Source organism: Euprymna scolopes, chromosome 1, assembly GCF_053919585.1.
Source record: "Euprymna scolopes isolate OS-2025 chromosome 1, ASM5391958v1, whole genome shotgun sequence".
Classification (NCBI taxonomy): domain Eukaryota; kingdom Metazoa; phylum Mollusca; class Cephalopoda; order Sepiida; family Sepiolidae; genus Euprymna; species Euprymna scolopes.
Window position 1 is genome coordinate 117,594,328 of NC_136482.1, and position 23,994 is coordinate 117,618,321.

Below are 23,994 nucleotides of genomic sequence, written 5' to 3' on the forward strand. Positions count from 1 at the left end.
CCTTACATCTCGCCAAAGTAAAAGTTTTGCAGTGGTACAAAAGGTGGAAAGGATAATGTAGATATACCACTACAAGAAAGAAAGACAAACATACGTATCCGCTAACAAACAAGGGTTGTTAAAATAAATACTTCCGTCCAAAGAAGAAAATATAGATGGGCAGACTTGTTGCTAGAAAACGTAAGATACCTTCCACGACAACGGAATAGACACCTCGTTAACATAAGCTGCCAATGTGAAGAGTAAGAACGATATGAGGGAACGATCTCATCCAGTACATGGATCCTATATGACAGATAGCTTTGGACAGACTTAGATTGCTAAAGTCTAGAAATAGAGGTTTCTTATTGAGTGGCAAAGCTCTATTGATTTGATCAGAGGGAAAATTAGTCCAAACTCGCATTTAGTTAAAAATGCACTTTCGTATTAATAATTTAATTTATTCAAAATTATCGTAAAAACAAATAAAATAACATCTACGTGAATCCGATATATCCAAACAGTCTTGAGGGGTGGTCCGGTTGTAAGAGTTTAGGCTTCTTACCATGAGATCCCGATTTCGAATATCGTCAAAGTCAGCCACTTTGATGAGTCGTAGAAAACGAAAAACATGCAAGCTGATAATTATATTTCAAAAAATAATATATATATATATTGTTTAAATGGAAAATCTGCCTCTAGTCAGGCTAGTGAAAATAATTTTATTTATTTCTAATATATTTTGTTTGACACCGTTATAGTCAATATATATATATATATATATGAACCCTTGATTTTGACATACTTCCTTAACTTTATAATATGGTATGTGATGAATTTTAAATGTATCTCTAGCGTAAGCTACACGTATCCTTTTTAATTGAAAATACATCAATTTGACCTTGCTCAAAGAGTTATCTGTAGTCCTATTTACTCTATATATTGTGTTGCCCTGTCGGTGGGGCATTAGAATACGCCGACTGCCCCCCCCCCCTGCAGAGGGTAAAAGTCCCTCAATGGGGGTCCTGGATATGACCTTAAACTATATCCAGTGGTGAGACCCCAGCTTGTGGGCTTTGGGGAGTGTGGAGCAACCCTTTAATTACCATTGCTCCCAGGTCCACTCTGGCCTGGAGTGGTAGTACCTGTTAGGGTCCCAACTATGGGTTAAATAGAAACCGACGTGAAAACAACAAATATATTCTATTAAAATAATGTTCTTAAAAAGGCCGCTGGAAAAATGGTGGGATCTTTCTATCGATCCAGTAGATATCTCACTGCTGATGCTATTCTCTACCTATATAAGAGCCAGGTACGTCCAAGGATGGAATACTGTTGCCACATCTGGGCAGGAGCTGCTAGAAAGGACTTGTCCTGCCTTGATAGAGTTCAAAATAGACTTCGTAGCCTCGTAGGAGATGCCCTTTTCTCCTCCTTGCAACCTCTATCTCACAGAAAAGATGTTGCGAGTTTGTCTCTGATGTATCGTTATTTTCATGGAAAGTGTTCAACTGAGCTTCAATCTATGGTCCCCCCTCGCCAAACTTTCACAAGAAACACTCGTCTAGCTGTAAACACTATCAATAATTTCCCCCACTCTTTATCTGTGCCTAAACCTAAACGTAGATTCCATGAACAAAGCTTCTTTCTTAGAACTGCACGCCTGTGGAATTGTCTTCCGTTTTCCTGCTTTCCGGCTGACTACAATATGGTTGTGTTCAAGTCTAAAGTAAATAAGTTCTTGATGAGCCGTTCCATATAAGTTATTAAATTTACCAAATTTTCATTACTAATGATTACTATATTGAACAATTTCTACTGTACACTCTTTAACCCTTATCCTTGAGTGGCCTCTGGGCCTTGATAATGTGGTGATGCCTTTGTAAAAAACAAAAAAAAAACAACCAACCAACCAATCTATATATTTTGTATAGTAGATAAAATTTTTAAATATTTTTAAAGCAAACAAGTTTAATGAAGACTTAATTCATAAAGCCAGATAAGGTTAAAGTCGTTGTTTTCGATCAACGCGATTATAGTGATTATATGATAGTCATACTTGGCGATACTACAAAATAGTAACATTTAGTCAACAGCAATATAAGTGATTAAAGACTTAAACAGATATAAAGCTACGATATCGTGTTATGAGATTAAATATATGAGGATGCTTTTCTAATGGAAACTTAAATATATATCTATCTGTGGGTTCTACACGTCCCAAGATGCAAAGTTTACTCCATGTCCATAATAAAATACTCTTATAAGCTGTGTTGCCTCAATAATAGGTTCCGCTTAACACGAATTAAAGAAATCCTCACATCTATTGCGGAAATAAACATTCCTGATTCTTTTCGTTAAAATAATTTATTCGTGGTAAGACTTCTTCAGATACCAAGTATCTATATATTGTGACATATCCAACTTATCTATTAAACTATCAGGATTTGTGTCGGTTTTTGCCACCCTAATCTTTTCTATGCTGAGATAATGATTCTATATCTCATGAGTTTAGCTTCTAAGTCTCTGGAAATCGTGTTTTTCCGGAACATTTATCATGTTGATGGGGGAGTAATAGGAAGCCTTGTTGGTCCAACATTGGCGTATTTTTTGTTGTTGAGATTAAAGAACAAATGCTGTTTGATCGGTTGGGTATAATGACAGGCTACTTCCTTAATGTGGATGAAATTTTTACTATGTACGCATTCTTTAAAATGTTGATAGATTGTTATGACAATTAAACTTATTTCGCTGCATTGTCGTTTATTATGAAGGGTGAGCTTAATGGCTCATTATCGTTTAACATTTTGTGTACAGCAAACATGAGTTTGGTTGCCAGAGTGTATAAGAAAAACATAGTTGTGAAGCTTAATACATTAGCTTATTGAGGTCCTCACTTAAAACTGAAAAACATAAATCTGATCAAAACCGAAATACATCGGGTTTGTTTATTTGCTCTATAGCAAAGTAAGTTGCTGAGTTTCAAAGATTAATTTAGATCCTGTTTGCCAATCTTTATTCTTCATACACAATTGAAACCTATATAAAGGCTAAATTTCTTTATGTTTGAGCGTGGGGATTTTTTGGACTTTCAAAAAGGGCCGGTAAAAGTAAACCCTATTTTGTAAAAGCTAGGAATTATCACACAAAATGTCTAGTAACCTCATGTTATTTTGCAACAAGTGTTGAACAGCTGTTTGAGACGATCATCGCTTTTAAGTACTTTCGGCAAGATGATGTACCTACAAATGATTAACATAGTGCAGTTGATTGCTTTAACAGTCAGGTCGACACACTACCCAGGGCTTGGGGATTAGAATTTCTCAAAATAGATATCGACGACATCTAGGCACAACATATGGCTAAAATATGTGTGTGCCAGTTCACAAACCACCCATCGCTGAGCAGTTATTGCAGTGCCACATAACACATGAAGAGTGCAAGAAGGTAGCTTACTGTATATTACTCGTAGCACGTTGGCAAAACGATTTAAAACTTTCTAATCGTTTCTGTGTAAGCAAAAAAACATTGTCATAACTTAAACTTCTGAGTGTTGATTGACAATATTGCTGTCTTATTTCCCGGACTATTTTTATAAAGTTTGTCAATTCGTGTGCGAAATTCATATTTTGTCCACGTTTTTAAACAATATTGCTCATCGATGCGAATATTATTTGGAAAAATGTCGGCCGAAATACTTCTATGTAAAAAATTCTTATCAGGTTAATCGTTCTTCTGCACAACCAATTCTCCTTCGTTTTATTTATACTTTATTAAACATTGAATTGGAGTAAAGGGAAAAAGTGTAATCATATTTTAGTTTCCGTTCGTTATAACCACTTTCATCTTTAATAATATATTGTAATTATGAAAAGATAATACTTAAACAATGAATAGAAGCATTGCGCCTCGTATTATATATATATATATATATATATATATATATATATATATATATATATATATATATATATATGTGTGTGTGTGCGTGTGTGTGTGATTAGTTACGCATTAAACACAGACTTTATGTGTTTGTTACTGCAGCAAACATATTCACTTAATATAACGACTGAATAATGTCTAGAGTTGTGTATCTTGAGAAGCTAACGACATCAAACAATTATGAAGCACTTTTCCAGAAGTGGATGAAAAGTAGCGCACACGAATTGGTAGCCCTAAGTCGTTTAAAGCTGTCTTCATTACAGGATTAGCCTTCTTTGGATCTTTACCTGTTAGATAACAAAGCAGAGGACCGTATAATCATAGATCTTTAAGAACAATATTAACTTGCATTAGTAAAGGATCAGTGCAACATGACAGCAATCTATGCTACTGATTTCTAAGTGCCATTAAATACGTTATTGCGCCCGTATTGGTTTAATAACTATGATTTTAACATATTCTTAGGTGTACCGTTCATTTAACATGTTGTTTATATTAAAATACAATGTTATAGGAAGCTACGCTGACGTCACACATTACACTCTGTCTTGTAAATAGTAGTGTTAGCTGGTTCATATTTGCTTTTGATGACTTTGCAAGTGTGAAAAAAGAATACATAAACAAATCAGTATAAAAGTTTACTGAAATGAAGTGTGACATCAATGTAATATGATATATATATATATATATATATATATATATATATATATATATCACTCATTATTTTGTGATTACTCTAGCGCCGAGGATTCCATACAATAATGTTATTTTTCTGTATTGAATTCAAGTGAAATTATTTATGAATATAAATTAATATGACGCTTATCTCTAAAATACTTCACTAATTTACGCTATGCGCTAGTCACGTACACGTTTTGTTTTAATATTTGACATATATAAGCAATTGAAATTGTTCTTTAATAATCGTTGTAAATCTCACTTTGTTTAAACATCAATGTTTTCAACATGTGTTATTGCTTCACTGGAGACGGTTTAATGTATATATATATATATATATATATATATATATATATATATATATATATATATATAAATATGATTATTAATATACTTTCGATTATTGAGCTGTTTTAAATTAGATGCTAATGCAATCATTTCCGCCAGATAATATAAAGAAAACAATATTTCAATATTTAAAAAAAATTATTTTAAAAAAAAAAGTTATAGTTTGTAGACGTTTGTAGTAGGTTGTATTTTGAATTGGGCTAGTCGGTGTATATGCAATCAGTATGTATAAACACAAACATGACGTATATCTTGCCACCAGATCGTGTTAAACGTTATTATTCCTACCTTGTATCTAGTTGGTATGAATTAATGCATATCTGCCTTCAATATTATTAGTTTGCATTATTTCATAAAGTAAGTTATTTTATTCTGATCCAGATAGATCATGCAATATACCATTTACTTTAGAATAGCACGAAGCTGTCTAGCAATCACGTAGATCTGTCCTGTTATGAAGATTATATAGCTCGTGAGAATGCATTTACAACGGATATTACATCATTCAGGTAAGGAAAGCAGCGTAATTGCAAAATGTCAGGCTGCTTAAATGCACGGCAGCATGTGGGCGCATGCAAACATGAGAAAATGATTCCTAATATTTAGATACTTCGGACTACTGTTCCTATCTTGATTGTAATTTTAACAGGTTTTTTTTTATCGATATTACCTATTATGTATATCTTGTCGATGTCGGATATATTTTTTCTGAACTCATGAATCTTTTTCGAACTCGAGAATGAGCTGGTATCCGATGCTAGTATATAAAGTGCATGATAAAATTGAGTTGTAACTAACACTCTTTTATGAGTCGAGAGTTCAGCAGTCAGTATGAGCGACATACTTAATACATTTTGCAAATTACACCATTTACTTAGTTAGGGCCCATAGACCAAGAACATGCCACTCCGCAATTAAATGACGTTTTCCTTTGAAATTTCGTACATATTTTCGAGTTGAAAAGACAAATCCCAGAAGTCGACCAGATAAATCTATTATATCGACTTAGACGTTGTGAAAATAGAATTCTAGACAGGAAAGCGTGTTACGCATCCAAAACTACGAATAATCCATCCTCATCTGAAAATTTGAATATAAATTTACAACTAAAAGTTGACATCGATTTTACTATTTGTATATATATATATATATATATATATATATATATATATATATATATATACATATATATATATACTTTATAGGTTAAGACATATATAACATTGTATACATTGCTTCCATTCTTTCAGAAGTTTTCACGAAATATTTATTTTAAGTATATAATTACCTTTGATCACACCTCACTAGTGCGAAAACAATGAATAACAAGTTTTGGAAACTGCCATTTCTCTCATGATGTCATCTTGATTGCTACGTGTATGCAAACTATTTAAGATAATGTTTGTTCTAAAAATCAGTTCTATTAAATAACATCTATCTAGACAATACTGTAGGCGCATTTCTAATATGCGCAATTTATTACACACACACACACACATATATATATTAAATTCAGTGAGACTCTCCATAGTTAAAAATAAAATCTTCTATAAAACGTGATTTCGTTTCGTTTGAGTTTCAATTTACCTTTCCATTAAACATGCCGATAAATTTTCAGATTTTCTCTGGCTCCTACTTCGTAAAATTAGGAATAATATCAGATTGCTATAAGAAATCTCAATGGTGTACAAGGAATATCGTCTATAAACTATACTTATTTGGATATAACTTCTCGCGATACAGTTTGAATTGCCAGATTAAATGTCTGACAAAATACTGCTCTTTTTTGTTTAGGTAAAGAGAATACAATTTTAAGTATATAAATGTAAAATCAGTGGACGCCTATGCATATATCAGAGCCATCAAGCGAATGCATAAAAGCAGCTGTTGTCGTAATGGAAGATTCAAGATCGGACGCAGGCATAGTCTATAAACATTGTATTCGTCAATTTACATAATTTGCTTGTAAGATCATACAAGATTGAGATATTGCTACATAACAGTTATTTGGTCGGTATATATATTTTATGATTCTATATATTGTCATGTGTATACCAAATAAATTATTCCTGGTGGTTTTTCTTATGTAAATTCGTAAGTTCAGAAAGTAAGTAAAACAAATATATTTTCAAATAAGTATATTTACTTGACTATTATAAACATAATTTCGACGATTTTACGCTTATATCAGGAAAATAATTAGTGCCCCTTTTTTATTCCTCACAATATCCTCTCACTTGCAATATAATGGCCGTGTCATTTTCAACAGTAATACATTTAAATGTTCCAAATCCTATTATAGGAAAGTTAGTTGATTTGAGACAAATTTGTAAAATAAACGCTGCCTTGTATAGGCTTTCTGAACTTTCGATATTATATTTCAATAAAAACAACGCTTACATTGAGGCGAAAAAATATCCTGAATCTCTGAAAGAGGTTAAGCTTGTAGATCACACGGATTTTATGATTCTAGTTACACTATGGCAGGAAAAAACATTAAAAAAATATTTAATTGTTTGTAAAGGCCTCATGTCGACAAAAGTTTAGTTATTAAAAGTAAATACATATGGGTTTCCTTCTTGAACGTCTGCATTGCACTTTTAAATTGAACTGATTTATGAATATAAATTAATACGAAACCTACATCTTAATATACTTCACTAATTTACGTTATGCGCTAGTCACGTACACCTCTTGCCTTTTAACATTTGCCATATATAAGCATTTGAAAATCACACTGATTTCAATTTGTTAGTAGATGTCATTCTTTAGAAGCCTTGTAAGTGTGTGAAAAATATGTACAATTTGTTGACGTCCGCTTTTAATGTAATGCAAACCCAACGATATTCATGCACGATATATTGACAAACCAAGTATTGTATTACTACACTTAAAAACCGAAAATAACGAATACGTATTTTCGTTTGACTTCGGCGTAGATTTTGCAGCAATACCTGATGTATAAAAAATAACATTATCGCATGGAATCCTCGGCGCTAGAGCCATCACATTAAAAGATGAGTGATATATGAAAATTTTCCTTTGATTTTACTTGTGCAAATTGAAATTCAATTAACTTTCTTGCAGTTATATATTTGGATTTTACCGTCACCGCATTATTTATCTTCCACCAGACTATCCATTCACGTGTAATCACATTTTTCTTCACCATATTCCCTCTGCTTCACTTTTTGTTATCAAGTAAGAGCCTTGACTTGTTGTTTCATCAAATACTTTTGCATGCAAAATCCGATTCCGCATTTTGCTAATCACTACCCTCTGATGAGAAGGAAAGTATTTCTTCGAAACTCCGCGGATAAATGACTACCCACTTATCTAGTGTTTCCTTTTCAGATTAAATGTTTTTAACTCATTTCAAAGTGATTTTTAACATGTTTTATTAACTGTTTGTTCGTTTTTGTGTGTATATATATATATATATATATATATATATATATATAATGTGTGTATACATCATATTATGTAGCTGTCAACATATTTTAGAAGCAAAAGTATAATATTCCTTTACAAATAATATTATAAAATGGCAAATACGTCAACAATTACATATTATATATTATACTTCGCTGATTTTTCTATAAAACAAAATTCAATATAATTATATATTCCTAGAATTTATTTGATTACACATGACCGATTACTCGATTCTCTCTCGATGACTCTTGAAAACACCATACGCAATATTAAATTTTGCGAAATACTAATTTCATATTCGCCTTTATCCTGCCAAGATATTTAAAAAAAAATGTTTATGGCATTTAATCTCGGACGTCAATAAATAAATTTACGACAGTATTCAAAGCAATATTTTATAGGCAAAACTGCTAATGTATCCCACGTCATGTTTAGATTGGTACATTTTTAAAGCTAGAGAAATAACGTTGGCGACATGTCGAAGGATTGTTTTATTGAAATAAATATAACGGAAGGTGCTAAACTGCTCCGCATTCTAGAAATACAGCCTGCCAACAATTTACTGTCGCCCTCACCAAAAAAATTGTCGAACTTGACAAAATATGAATAATTTTTGTTTGCTTACATCTATGAGGTTTATATTTTATACTTTTGCCCACCGATTTTTTAACTGCACAGTTCAAGACTTTAACTACATTTTATATTTTGTCATTCACAAAATCGAATGCATATTAGTTTTGCGAATAGAGCCGAAGAGTATACCTGGCATTTTTGAAGGAAAATTAGTCATTTATAAATCATAATGAATACAGAATTGCCCTCATGGTAAAATAATTTGAAAAGTATCCCCTCTAGGCAAAGCACTTTAATAGTAAGAAAGGTATAATTATCTTTCCGACAACATGAAAATAGTGTTGATATAAAAATTGGCAATAGTCCATTGTGATTTCTGTTATTGTTTCAGATTTTGTGATATTAACGAGACCTCTTATTTTGGTAACACCTTTGAATTGATCCTCATAAAGATATCATTGATTGAAAAATGCAAGAGTAATTTTACAATACTTGTACTTTATTTTCACTTGTTAACTCGTTTTAAAAGAAAAACAGGCCTACTGTTACATTTTGCGAAATGATTCAGAAATGTAACATTCTGCTTCAAATTTTAAAACAAACTCAATTGCGGAATTCTTCAGCGAACTTTCTATAAAAAAAAATTCCAATCGCCAAATTCATATCCATGATACAAACCTTATTACATCGACATAATTCTTAAAGTACTTGAGGTAAATAGCCGGATGAATAATGTATTGAACAAATGAATGAGCAAAACAAAAAGTCAACATTAGGATATTTATGTTTCATTTAAAACAAACGAAATATTACGGTAAGGGTTAAAATGCTACGAATTCCAGAAAGACTTACGGAAATCTATTGATTAATGACTTATAACCAAATATAAGGTGTTTAAAAGAGCAAAACAAACACACTTTTGTTTTGCTTACTTATATATTATTCTGGTATCGAGGTTCAACACAACAAAATAACCATGTAATAATTACTGTACAATGGCATGAACTTGAGCATCGGAGAAAGTTGATAATAAATATTTTCTGTGGTTAAAGTACAGGAATAATATTCTTGCTTTAAAAAAAGTATTTTAGTAATTTAAATGAAAGAAGGCGTCCAATATCAAATAGTAGGTAAAATGTAATGAGTTGCAGCCAGCACGAATAATCTGACACTTTTGCTAGGAGCAATGTGTAGTATCTGTTCCGGCAGATGTTGCACTTTGTGACCATTGCCCTTGTGGCAATTGGTTATTGGTACATGTAGGGGCAACCCTATATGTACCATCCCCTTCCCCTCCCTCCCCTTCACCTCACATAAAACCGACCTTGTGTCACATTTTTCTAACGTGGGGAAGCAAATAAATACATACTATATGAACCCGTTATGTATAAAGATATTACATGTAGACGTGTATATGATATATATATATATAGACGTGAGTAGTGTGTATATATATATATATATATATATATATATATATACGTGGGTAGTGTATATGTGCGTGTATAAGCATACGTGTGCACTATATATATGTGCATATGTGTATATATGTATACGTTTGTAGTGTATATATGTGGGTGTATATATATATGTATACGTGCGTATGTATAAGTGTGTAGTGTGTATATATATGTATATATATATATATATGTTTGTATACGGGTGTAGTGTGTATGTATGTATATCTTCTGTAAATATATATATATATATATGTGTGTACGTGGGGTGTGTATATACATATGTGAGTGTGTAAATATATATTTGTGTGTGCGTATACGTGGTTTGTGTATATTTACAGGCATATGTATGCATGCTTTTGTACATATAAATGTAAACGGGTAATATGCGTGGATACGCGTTTTTTATGTATGTACGCAAATTTTATATATACACATACTCCTATATATGTTCAAATATGTGGTGTGTCTACATATATATGTATACATAATATACGGATATTAATATATAAATATATATGTCCATGTGGTATGTGCACGTGTGTCGTATGCATATTTATGTATACGTTTATCGTGTATATATATATATATATATAATGTGTGTATACATGTATACATGCGTTGTGTTTATATATGTATACGTATGCTCTTTATATATAACTATGTATGCGTGTTCTGTGTTTATATGTATGTATATATATATACTTGTTCTGTGTATATATACATGTCTACGTGTGTTGTGTGTATATATATATATATATATATATATATATGTATACGTGTGGTGTGTCAATATGTGTATCTATGCGTGTCTTATGTATCAATAGTTTTATGTACGTATGCGTGTATATATATAAATATATATATATATATATATATATATATATATATATATATATATATATATATATATTAGTAGAAATGGTAATTAATAAAAAAAATGAAGGAAGTGCTCAGTACTGTTGGAGACCAAATACGCGGTTTATTCTTTATTACCTTATTTTCTGTTAAGTTACATTGTTTCGTATTTTGGCCGTCATACTTTTACAGAAATGTTCGTTTATGGGGGCGTGTATCTGTAGGTGAGTATATGTATGCGGAGTTATATGTCGGCGCTCTCGTCTGCACCAACATCAAACCATTAAAAACCTCCACAATGTGAAAATATTACGCATACGAGCCTGGGAATGAGTTTTTGCTCACATCTATGTATAATTATGTCTACATTTAACGAAAGTATTACGTCTATATACCCACGAATGAACTTAGATGTACATCCATGTAGACGAATATGTCTACACCAATAACTGTCTATATATCTGGGTATGCGTGTATGTGGATATGGGCATGTGTGCATCCATGTGTATGTGTCCGTGTGTACGTGGGGGTAACGATGTAAATGTGTGCGTACCTATGTATATGTGTATATATGAGAGTATATGTGCCCGCTACCTGCTGTCCACATACGTATGTAGGAGCGTGCCGCTGCATATATGTCGATGTATGTGTTCACGAATATAATATCTGTATGTGTGTGCTTGTATATATGCGTGGGGATCCAAGTATGTCTGAATCAATATATGCATGTAGGTCCATGTATACGCCTGCATGGTTATATTGGTGTCGATGTGCGGGTGTCTGTATATGGGCGCACCCATGCTTATGCGCACATACTTAATTTAACACCTTAAGGAAAATTTGGGGTCAGTGGGAGCAGCGCGGGTTTATATGCATGCATGCACGCAGACGTGCATGTGTTTACATGCCTAGGCGGAGATGTATGTGCACAGATGAGCGTTTCTTTAAGTATGTGCGTGTGTATGTACGCATGAGTGTGCTCGCGCGTACGGCCGCAAGCTAACCCTCTCCAAGCACTTAACAACAAATAAAAATCAAATAGATAAACCGAATCATAGCCCCTCCCCGCCTCCCAACCTAAACGAACCCCCAACAGCTCAAGGCATACTTATCAAGAAATCATCTCACTAAAGAGACGCCAACAACCTAAACCTTAGGACTCGAACTAAGGACCCCCCACAACCACCTTTTGTTTTTTAACCCCAAAACCAAAACATTACCCACATACCAAGCACCCCCTCCATTCTCTCCCGCTTGTTCCCTTCCTCTTTTCCCACGTTTTCTCTCGCAGCCCTCCCCTAACACCATTCACCCTTTCACTCCACCATAAACGAACATTTCTGTAAAAGTCTGAAGAAGCTAAATGACGGCCAAAAACGTTTGTGTAGCCGAAACAATAATGCAACTTTACAGAAAAATACGGTAATAGAAATAAAACGTGTATATATATATATATATATATATATATATATATATATATATACACGTGTCTGTATGTATATCTTCTGTAAATATATATATATAAGTATGTATGCGTGTTTTGTAACACGTATGTATATCTTCTGTAAATATATATATATAAGTATGTATGCGTGTTTTGTGTATATATATATTTTTTTCATGGCAAGTGGTCAGCTAAGCTTCAATCTATTGCCACCCACCCGCCAAATATTCACGAAAAACACTCTGTAGCCAAAACCATTATCAATAATTTCCCACACTCTTTATGTGTACCTAAACATAAATATAGAGGCCCTGAACTAAACTTCTTTCTTAGAACTGCACGCTGTGGAACTATTCTCTGATTGACTGCTTTCCCGCTTATTACAATCTGATTGTCTTCAAGCCCACAGTAAACAAGTTCTTGATGAACCGTCCCCTTTATTAATCCAAGTTACAAAATCCCCACTACTATGTTTACTACGCTATAATCACATTGGTTATGTATACCCATTAACCCGTATCCTCGACTGTCTTCCGTCTCTTGATAATGGTGATTCCTTTGTAAAAAAAAGTTCAATATAAAAGATACATTCAAATGATAATTTTGTAAATATTAATGAAATGGATTGTCTTTGTTTTATGGATTTTGTATTAATATATATAAGTGGAACCTGTGGAAATTCCACAGTCGTATTTTTCATAAGTAATATATTGGTGCTGGGCATACTGTGGGCGTTCTGTTCAGTATGAATTAAGCAATCACATTATTCTAGCCCTTTTATTAAAACTGTATCCCCCCCTTACTAAAAAAATAATTTTGATATATTTCCTGGACTGATTATTTAATTACAATCACAGCGGCTAATTAACTCACATTTCATCATTTTTCATAATTATTGAATATGTTGCTATGTTCGACAATAATTTTTCATAAGTTCACCTTACATTATCGCACCTCCCTTTAGTAAATGATTAGAATAAGAATTTATGTTGCATTATTCATGATGATGAAAGCCAATAAAAATACTTACGTATGCCTTCTAGGCGCTTGTAAAGTTCGCAAAATGTTTAGTCCTAAGAATCTCTATTACACACACGAATGTGTGTATATCAATGACTCAGACATAGATACACTGAGAATACCATCACATTTCAGGATTATTAATTTGTTGAAGGTGTGTCTAAGAGAAAATATGTATGAATCTTTGTATCCAAATCATGTGCCGTGAATCATAAAAAAGGCGGGCGTTGTTGTTTGCTTCTCAAGATTAACCATCATTCATAGTATTATTATCCTGCAGGCCCAAGCATCATTGCTTTATAATAGTATATTAGTTGTAACACGCATCCATAGTTCGATTCGTACAAAAGACGAAATTACAGTGTAACCATTCACTAATGAGGATTTATTCGAACGCATCACTTATTTTAACGTTATGACTAAGAACAAGAGGAATAACGATGTAATAACACTCCCGTTTTAAATTCATAATCAGATGTAATATACTGATATAAAACCTTTTATCTTGTAATTAAAATATCATCCACAATTAACAACAAACTATGCTTCTGTTCCATACCATAATATGAACATGCTATTGTCTTAAAATAATAGATTGCAAGTCTGAAGGAGCCTTAAGATCTTACGCTTTCCTAATTGGACTCGGCATTGGTAGTTTATTCTATTAATGATCGAAGTATTATTTTAACACTAGAATTCACGCAGAATAATAAGAACACTATTACATATATCTAGTCTATAGAAGCTTTTTTAATAATGATTTATTTTTCAATGTGGCAGAATTTTTTGGAAAATCAATTCAATTTCATAATATTGCATATTTAATATCTCCATTTGCCGATTTCTCTTGGAAAAAGCCACAAAGGTGAACAACGTTACGAACATGAATACGATATTCTAAAAAAATGCTAAACAGAACAGGAAAATAATGATCTGTTTCCCTTGTATATATTTCGGAGATAAGAAAAAATACAACCGTCCAATCCTTGTCTCTCTAGAAAATGTCACTCCTCAAATAAAAAAATATATCGAGAGAATCCAGTTACAATTTAGATTTATGTGTGAATAAATATAAAATAATATATAATTATTAGATTTGTGTTTCCTTTCCGAATAATAAGTATGTTTTAACCCTTGCTAAAGTGTTTTTCAACATTTTATATAGCCTGTGTACACACACATATATATATATATATATATATATATATATATATATATATATATATATATATATAAATATATATGTATATATATAAATATATATATATATATATATATATATTCGTCCTGTACTTAGACGCTTAAAAGAAAGAACATCTGAGGACATAAGTATTAGGTCACATTTAGAAGGCATGCATTAAGTCAAACCTAAATCTAACCATAAACGCATTACCCTAATAAAACAGTTAATGTTTTGAGTGTTTTTGGTCTCTTTACCTATCCATGAGTTTTTCTGTTGTTTTAGTCCTCTTTGATCCGATTTATTTATATCAATGCGTTAAGTATTTCTAATTTAATGTATTAAACAAAACTTCAAATAAATATTAGTGTTTCAACAATATGGAATGATTTTTTCTCTTAGGTTTATACGAATGTGTGTCTTTGTCTATTAGTAAAATTAATATTATAAACTTCGCAATATTTCATAACTGTAAATATACATCTGCCTAATAAATAAATAACGTGCAAACAATGGATGTTCATCGAAACAATTTTTTTCTAACACACACGCTTGAAGGAATGCAATATTTTAAATATATATTATTTACACATTCTGCTTATTTTCTTGCATATTCATTTATATTTGATAACTAGTGGAGGTAGCTAATCAATACCTGTCGTTTAATTGATTTTAAGTTTTATCTCTCGATGGTCCTCCAAAAATAAATTATTTCTTTCATCTCCAAGGAAATCCTTCTATTTTCCATTGCATATTTTTGACGTATTCTTTTCATTTGTGTTTTTTTTTGTGGTAAAAAGAAACAACGCTGGTTTAAACTGAGAGGAAGGCGTCAGTGTTGTTCCGTATGCAAAGAGAGCGGAACGTTGAGATGTCTTGATCAGCACACATACATGGCAATGGTCAGTGTACTTGTCTGGCATTTCAAGTGCCTTATCTGCGGTCTGAAATAACTTGTTTTTAAACGTTCTTCCGGTGTTTTCATCCTTGATCTGAATTTTACTTAGTTGTGAATCATCAAATGGCAGCTCTTTAGTCGTACTCATGTGCTAAATTGAATTGTGTCACTTAACATTTATATATATATATATATATATATATATATATATATGATTGTCTGGAAGAATGTTATTTTTATTATTGTTGCGAATAACGTATTGACAGGTTAGAACCTGAATGATTCCTTTATTTAGCATATAAAAATATTCACATATATTTATAAAATATCGGAAATATTTGTCTGCGTTTATTTAAACCTTAATAGAATAGAAATTCTGGGAAATAGAGCCTTTAATATTTATTTAGAAAATAACGATTATATATATGTAAGCATTAGTTTTAGTTCATTAAGTTATTCCTGATCTAGACATTGCCACCTAAATCAGAATTTATACTAAATAATGCATATATCAGTTCTGTATCAATTGTAGCAAATATGATGCATTCGATAAAACTATAGAGAATAATACAGCTCATTAGAACGAGTTTTGTGCTCTTAGATTATTAGTAATATATGTCGGCGTATCTAAGAACATATTTTATAGTACAGGATGGAATTATATATATATATATATATATATATATATATATATATATATATTAATTATTAGATAAGTTAACAGAAAACGGTTCAAACAAAAGAATTCAGGCTGTCCTCGATGATCGTACGTCAAAGCAATATAATACAAATACGAGTGTGCTTCATGTGTCGATTCTTGGACTTCTATAATTTCTGATATTCACAAATGAATTTCCTGATTAAATTTCGTATGAGTTTGACATACTTTCTGAGGACATCACGCTCAATTACAAGCAGCAAGGTAACACAAATGAACACATATCCAAGCCTATGCCGGAAAACCTACAGGAACGCCTCAGTATTTAGTGTAACGAGACAAACATGGATAGTACTGTTCAATGCTGCCAGTAACAATGTTTTTAATAATTACAAGAAAGCTTCTCAATCACAAATAGCTATGGCTGTTACATTATATATATATATATATATATATATATATATATATATATATATATATATATATATATATATACTAAACGTACTTCGTTCAGACTCCTCGGTTTAATTTTAACAGGGAACCAAATGCTGCATCCCTGTGCTTGTTTTACAATTATTTTAATGGTAAATGCCCCGACGAACTACAAGATGTTGTACTCAATCAACGAAAATATATCTGACAAGCAGTAAAGTTCCACCTTTACACTGTAGAGATGCGTAGACGTCAGAATGTATTCTATTCTAACGGTTTCTTCCTCATAACTGATAGATTTTTAAATTCCCTTCCCGTTTCCATGCTTCGTCACCTGTACTGATATGCAGAATTCCAAGTGTAATGTAAACAAACATTTTCCTGCTAAAGTATAGGATCACTCCAATTCATATCCCAGATAGTATCCCCAAAGTGGCACTGTGCATTGTTTTGGTGTTAAACTGTAATGAAATATATGCTTGTGCAATGTGTTAATCTTTTGTCTTCAATAAAAAATGCCCCAGCCAAAAGGATTTTTCTCCATAAAATCCTATTACTAAGCACGGACATATGTTGCATTTTTACTTTCTTAGGGGAAATACGCAAGGTATTGAAATTGAAATTAACAGTATAAAAAAAACAGCGCTTTCCGTGCACGTATTATAAGAGTATATAAAAAAGGAGCTCAAATTAAATTTAGCATTAGTTTTGCATAAAAAAACACCCTGGGGGAAACCAGTAACACATTAGACAATGAGGGGGCACAAACCAATTTATAAAAATCATTAAAAAAAACATGAACGAAAGAATACTCTTTTATACATAGTTACTAATTTGAAAACGTGAATAAACAAAAGCAAGCAGTAAATATGACAAAATTCTGACCCGGATTTCTTGCACATTATAATAGACATTAGGCGCCACGTCTAAACTATTACAACAATGTGAATCGTAGTGTCTTTCCACGCGTCATTGTTTAATTCTGAAGTACAACGTTAAGACCCATTAAATGTTTAAAAAAGAAATAAAATAAGTCAAATAAATCTGATAATTGACTACTTCTTAATGTGCCAAAAGTAACATTCCTATAACTTTTTTTTTAATATTGTATCTAACTAAACAGATTATCTAATATTTGTTTGAAATATATTGTGTTGGAATGCCTACATTATAATATGTAATACTACAAAGATAACATAAACTGAAAGCAACTACATAAATCTTCCTCATTTTAAAGAACGACACTGTGTGCTGGAATCATTCCATTCTGAAACACAATAATAATGTCTCTGAAGAATGGAAAAAATGAAGGTCAAAAACGACGAGGAGATACATGTAACATTAGGTAATTACTGTTGTTACCCCCCCCCGGAGAAGACTAATTATTGTTACCGACTATTAATTGTCGATATACACATATTGCGGTCACACGAAATAATTTTCAATGATTACCCGAAGCGTTGGAGAATTTTAAAAAATTATGGAGACTTTTTGTTACTCAAAATTCAAGTAACGTGATCATATCTTAATAGTGAGATACACCACATGTGTTGAAACTCTTACGTGGTTAATTATAATAATAAACATTTATTAGGTAAATCAATATTTAGGTATTTAAATATTTAAACAAGTTCTGAAAAAAAAATACATAAACACATGGGGAAGCACAACGTGTTATTAAAGGCACGAACCGAATGAAAAACGTGTAGTTAAAAAGATTGTTTAATAACACATTTACGACGTTATAATAAAAAATATATTAATTATTACGATGATTTTCCGGTAAAATCATGTTATCAAAATTAATTCATTTATCTTAGTCGCGTTATCAATCGATTATTACCATTATTTTATCACATATAGGGATTCCGATTGTTTTCCTAATGTGTTCGGCCTCATTTTGTCATTTGTACTGTTAATCTGATGATATATCATTAGAGGAATTCCCAGCAGAATTTAAACACATACTATTTACTACACACACAAGTGTTTGTTTGCGGGTTGCGTTATTTGTCAATTTTAAGCGATATGGTTTTACTTGTTGTTTAATTTAAATCTGCGCGTGAGTTTCCCTCTCTCATATGTTATCGCCACACTACTGAAGATGTGTGCAAATACATCCATATATACACACAGGAATACACACACACACCCATATATATATATATATATATATATATATATATATATATATATATATATATCCAATTGTAATTCATGGTAACATGTTTCGACGGTGTACATTAGTAAGGCATAACAGCAAAGGTTTTCCATGGTTAAATAATATATATTGAGTTCCATATTAGATACGTTTGTTTATTCTGTATTTCTACATACATCCACACACACCCACATACATAACATTATCAATATATTCCAAATAAAAGGAATTTGTGATAAGGTAATTGCAGAGAATATCTAATACTATTATCCTCATACAAATATGTCATTGTAACATACCCATGCATTCAGAACACAACAAATTGTATCCAAATGATTACTTACGTCTTCTACCAAGGACATTGAAAAACCTATACGTACCAAGACACAGTCGACATCAAAATACATTTGCTCGATTTTTTTGACATTTTCTTTTGCAGTGCTTCGAAATTTCTTTGAATAAAAATGTCAGTAGAACAATCTAAATATAAAGAATAAGCAACGATGAAGGCAAACTGTTTTTTTTTCACTTCGTTTATTGATGTAAAATGCTGGACAATGCCTTTCGACTGAGTCTTCTATAACAATATTATAACATCCAATCTACTTAACTTAGATAGTTTAGTAGATGTTATACCATCTGACTTTTATCCTGTGGTGTTAGCTGCTAAAACGCATGTCACCGCGATAGGGGTTTATTAGTACTGGTGTGGAACAAGTGCTCTGGACCATATTCTTTAAACAACAACAAATGAGGGAAAAAGGATATGAAAATATTACGATGCAATATAGTGTCAAAAACGATGGTAAGATTTGCTATGATGCCGTGTTATACTCATTTCTTAAGGTATTTGTGATAGTAAGGTTTTTCAGGCTGTCCTAGTAAACGTACCTCATAGTTTTTTTCGTGTGGACGAGATTTCAATATTATACATAAATGTATTCATATATGCATTAAGAGATTCATATATATATATATATATATATATATATATATATATATATATATATATAAGGAGAATTACATAATTAATCTTAATGTAATGAATAAAATATATCACTAAAAACGTCATTGGAATAATCTTTTTTAAAAATTACAATTTGTTGAGTGTTAAACAAAGCCAATGTTGAATTTAATTGAATGTGAACACTTTTAATTATTTAGAATTAACATTACAGTTTTCTCGAATACGCACTCTTGTACAAAAAATCGTCTAAGGATACATTAATCATTTGTTCATCTACGTCAAACAGGTCGACTATCATTTATATCCAACGTTATATTTGTGTTACAATCCTCCGTAAATGAGTTTGCTTGGAGTAGAGCCTACAACGAAAACTTAAACTTCACAGGAACTAGCAAGAATTTATCTGCATGAAACCAAATATGTTAGTTGGCCACATCTTAAAATGATTTTTGAGTCTGTTAATCAAGTAAAGTAAGCCAGTTTGTATGTAAATTAGTTTATATCTGTAAGAATTATTAATCACTATCTTACGAATTCGGATATGGTATTTAGGTCATTCCACCTATATTTATTTCTTTTGTTGTATTAACCATTTAAGAACATTGTAATTTTCGAGTTTTTAACTGTCTATTGTCGAATCTGAGTATGTTTATACATATTTAAGAAATATTATGTCGAAGTTGCAACAATTGTAAATAAGTTCAAACTAGATGTCACATATAATATACGAGGAATCAGTTAGAAAAAATACAGATTCTGTAGTTCAAATTATATAAGCAGGGATACGAATCGTAGGCCAAATATTATGTACTTGTTCCAGCCTAAAATCATTATATATAATAAGTTGAGAGGAATATTTTATTAGTAGTTACACTTTAAGATTTTGCGTACAAAAAATAAAATGAGTTGGAAATAGTTCGTTTGTAAGTCAGTTTTATATTTTTCGAGTAATGCAAATGATAGTAATACTATGTTTTATATAGTAAAAAAAATCACAACGCTTTTTTACTTTTAAGTCTTACTTCTCTCGGATTTTTTGAAGAGTCATTACATTTGACCCAATTATTATGTGCAGCGTTGGATATTTATACTCGTAACGTTATCCGCTCATTGTAGGATGATGGTTTAATTAATTTAGGCGATTACATGTGAACATACTATAAAATGATAAGCACATTTATCTGAGAATGTCACAAAAACTTGTTATTTAAGATTACCCTCACATGCTTTCTCATTACTATATTAGTCTGACATTTTGATCCAATTTCGAAAAAAAACGCATCCTGGAAATCAGGAGCATTGTAAATAAAATTATTTTAAATTCATTATATATATATATTTTTTTTATTTTTAGTCGGTACGCCAAGTACTCCCGTGTATTAACATGCCTCTAAAATCTAGAAAGTTATGTTTTGGAGTAAAGTGTGTAAAAAAAAAAGGGTCTTGTTATAAAATTATTTTTTTTATTATAAATTCGTGATTTGCAATAAGGACTCCTTTTATCCGCGTTCTATGTTCAGTAATTACATTAAGGTTTATGAATTTTATGTTATTGTTTTATAAAAACCAGTCTTGATGTCAAACAGGATTTTAAAGGCCCTTCTCTAAGATAACTTTGTTCATTATAGCTAAGGTATTATTAAAATCGATAATAATAGGGTTCGAAATGTTTGGAATAGTGGAATGATTTTATAGAATTAACAATTAATGGGGAAATTATATTTTTCATCAATTATATCAAACCAAGCACGTGTTAATGAATGTAGAAGCTTAGTATTGCGCGGGTGTAAATTTTTGTTCGTAGGTACATGTATTTTATTTATAATGTCTACATGTGTATTCATTGTTTAAAATCTCGATCAACAACAAAAAGTAATGTAGAATTGTTTACAGTTCAGGTAAAAATTATAACACCGTTACTTTTAAGATCCACGACGAACCGCTTTTCACAGTCCTTGTTAAATAGTACAGTTCGATTCAAGGTTCAATTGATATCTTAATATTGTGTTCCATATCAGTGTCCCCTCCAAAGGACTTTAAGTACAATATGAAATCGGAAATAGAAATACAAAAGTACTTCATTTATCAGAATCTAATATACCAAGCTTTTTTCCAAGCCAGAGGCATTTAGCCTTAACCTCTTCCTGCATTAAGTCAAAACACATAGCTATAAGAGCTAATCCAAACACCAAGTATAATGCGCATAGGATCAGTTTCTCCTGGTTCTTCCACGAATCGACATTGGTCCCGGGAACAAAGTCCCCAAAACCGATAGTACTAAGGGTTATGAAGCAAAAGTAAGATCCAATCAAATAGTCCCAGTCCTCTTCCCACAGAGAAAACAAAACAGCTCCTCCAAAAACATAGATAGCGATCAGCAGGATGCTTATAATGATGGGGACGCGCGTTTCTTGTTTCGCGCGTTTATCCGGTTTCTTTTTCCTCGCCTCCGTTATGTCATCCGCCTCGCTGAGTTCGCACTTATCAATTTCTAGTGCGATCGCATCGTCCTGGTTCCCACGCAAAGGTTCGTTTACTTCCTCCTGCAAAATCAGGAAAACAATAAATAGTGATTAATGAAGCATGGTAAAAGAAAAATAAAGATTTCAATCGTGTTCTTAAAAAAATAACGGGGAAAATTATAGATTCGTAAAAATCAGATTAAAAATAGCATTAAAATAACAATGTTTATAAGTGTAGCAAATTCTGAGTCAATTACTCATTAATTGTTTACAACGAGTCTCTTAACTAACTATAATTTGTCAGTGTTTTTAAAACACAATTTTAGATTATTGAAATGAATCAGATTATCCTAGATCTTGGTTCGTTTTCTATTTGAAAATGAATGTATTTTCATAAGAAACCTACGTAATTGTACCTCCATAGCACTTTACATAAGTTTGAGGAAGCGGATGAAAACTGAACTTGGCGATACGTCACTAAGTGGTCAGTATTCACCAATACATACATCAATAGTAAATAAGTATAACATTATTTAATTATTGGTAAGTTACAAATAAGTTACCAAATTATGAATTATATATATAATGATAACAGCAATACATTATTAAACTACACATATTTTAAGTGCAAAACGTTAATAATTTTTCAATTTTGAGAACCGGAACGCTAAAATTTTTGTACGACTGGTAAAATGCCTTCACTTTCAATCTTTATGTTTTGAGAATCACCAAAATAGTTGTTTTGTATAAAAATATTACAGAATAGAATTGCGGGAGGTTTTTTTTTTCTATACATCTATATAATTATAATACTCAAATGATATTTTAACGGGTGTTATAATCTACATCCGGTTTACGACTTCCGGTTAAGCATGCGTACATAAACATAAACCCATAATATCATAAACAAATACACACAAATCGCTTCTTTTGCAGAATTTGTCCTGCGTACTGAAATATTAACGTTATTATTTAGAAATTATTTTCTTTTACACTACCTACATAAATAAGTAACCCAAAAATGTTTTGTTAATTGCGTTACAAATAAATAATCAATGCGACAGTAAAACTTATTGTTCTACCGTATAGGTTTTCAGCGTCCAAAATTTCTTTTTTCGATTAAGATATGTCAGAATTTGAATTTCACTTTTAGTACTATGGTATCTGTTTAGTACACATTTACCTATAAGTAGGGTGAACCACTTATAATTCAATGGTTGTAAGTTATTTTTTTCAAAATAAACAATTATAAAAAGAACGACTCATAGACATATATCTATATTTGTACATTTTAATATACTTTTATAGAAATGTCTCTGTTATATCAACAATCTATTTTCTTTACGTCACAAGTGTCACGCACATACATTAATTCCCTAGCTAATATAACATACTGACCCAACGGCTCACTGGTAGTCTTGTATGTTGATAAATCTCATTTTATTTCAAGCTATTGGAAATGTATTTATAGAGCCTTTAAAATAATTTAATTTGCAATTATA

General features: G+C 31.4%; 2 protein-coding genes across 8 annotated transcripts in view; one reads left to right on the forward strand and one right to left on the reverse strand.

Moving 5' to 3' along the window:
- Positions 1 to 23,994, forward strand: part of LOC145268318 (uncharacterized) — a 176,068-nt gene that overhangs the window by 135,429 nt on the left and 16,645 nt on the right. The gene's annotated exons all lie outside the window — the stretch shown is intronic.
- LOC145267860 (uncharacterized) overlaps positions 19,579 to 23,994 on the reverse strand; it is a 2,055,798-nt gene continuing 2,051,382 nt past the window's right edge. For all 7 annotated transcript variants that reach the window (XM_080123344.1, XM_080123412.1, XM_080123509.1 and 4 more), the window contains one exon: positions 19,579 to 22,573. In XM_080123344.1, coding sequence (XP_079979470.1) covers positions 22,109 to 22,573 — 465 coding nt within the window. In that variant the 3' untranslated portion in view covers positions 19,579 to 22,108. The remainder of the gene's footprint in view (positions 22,574 to 23,994) is intronic.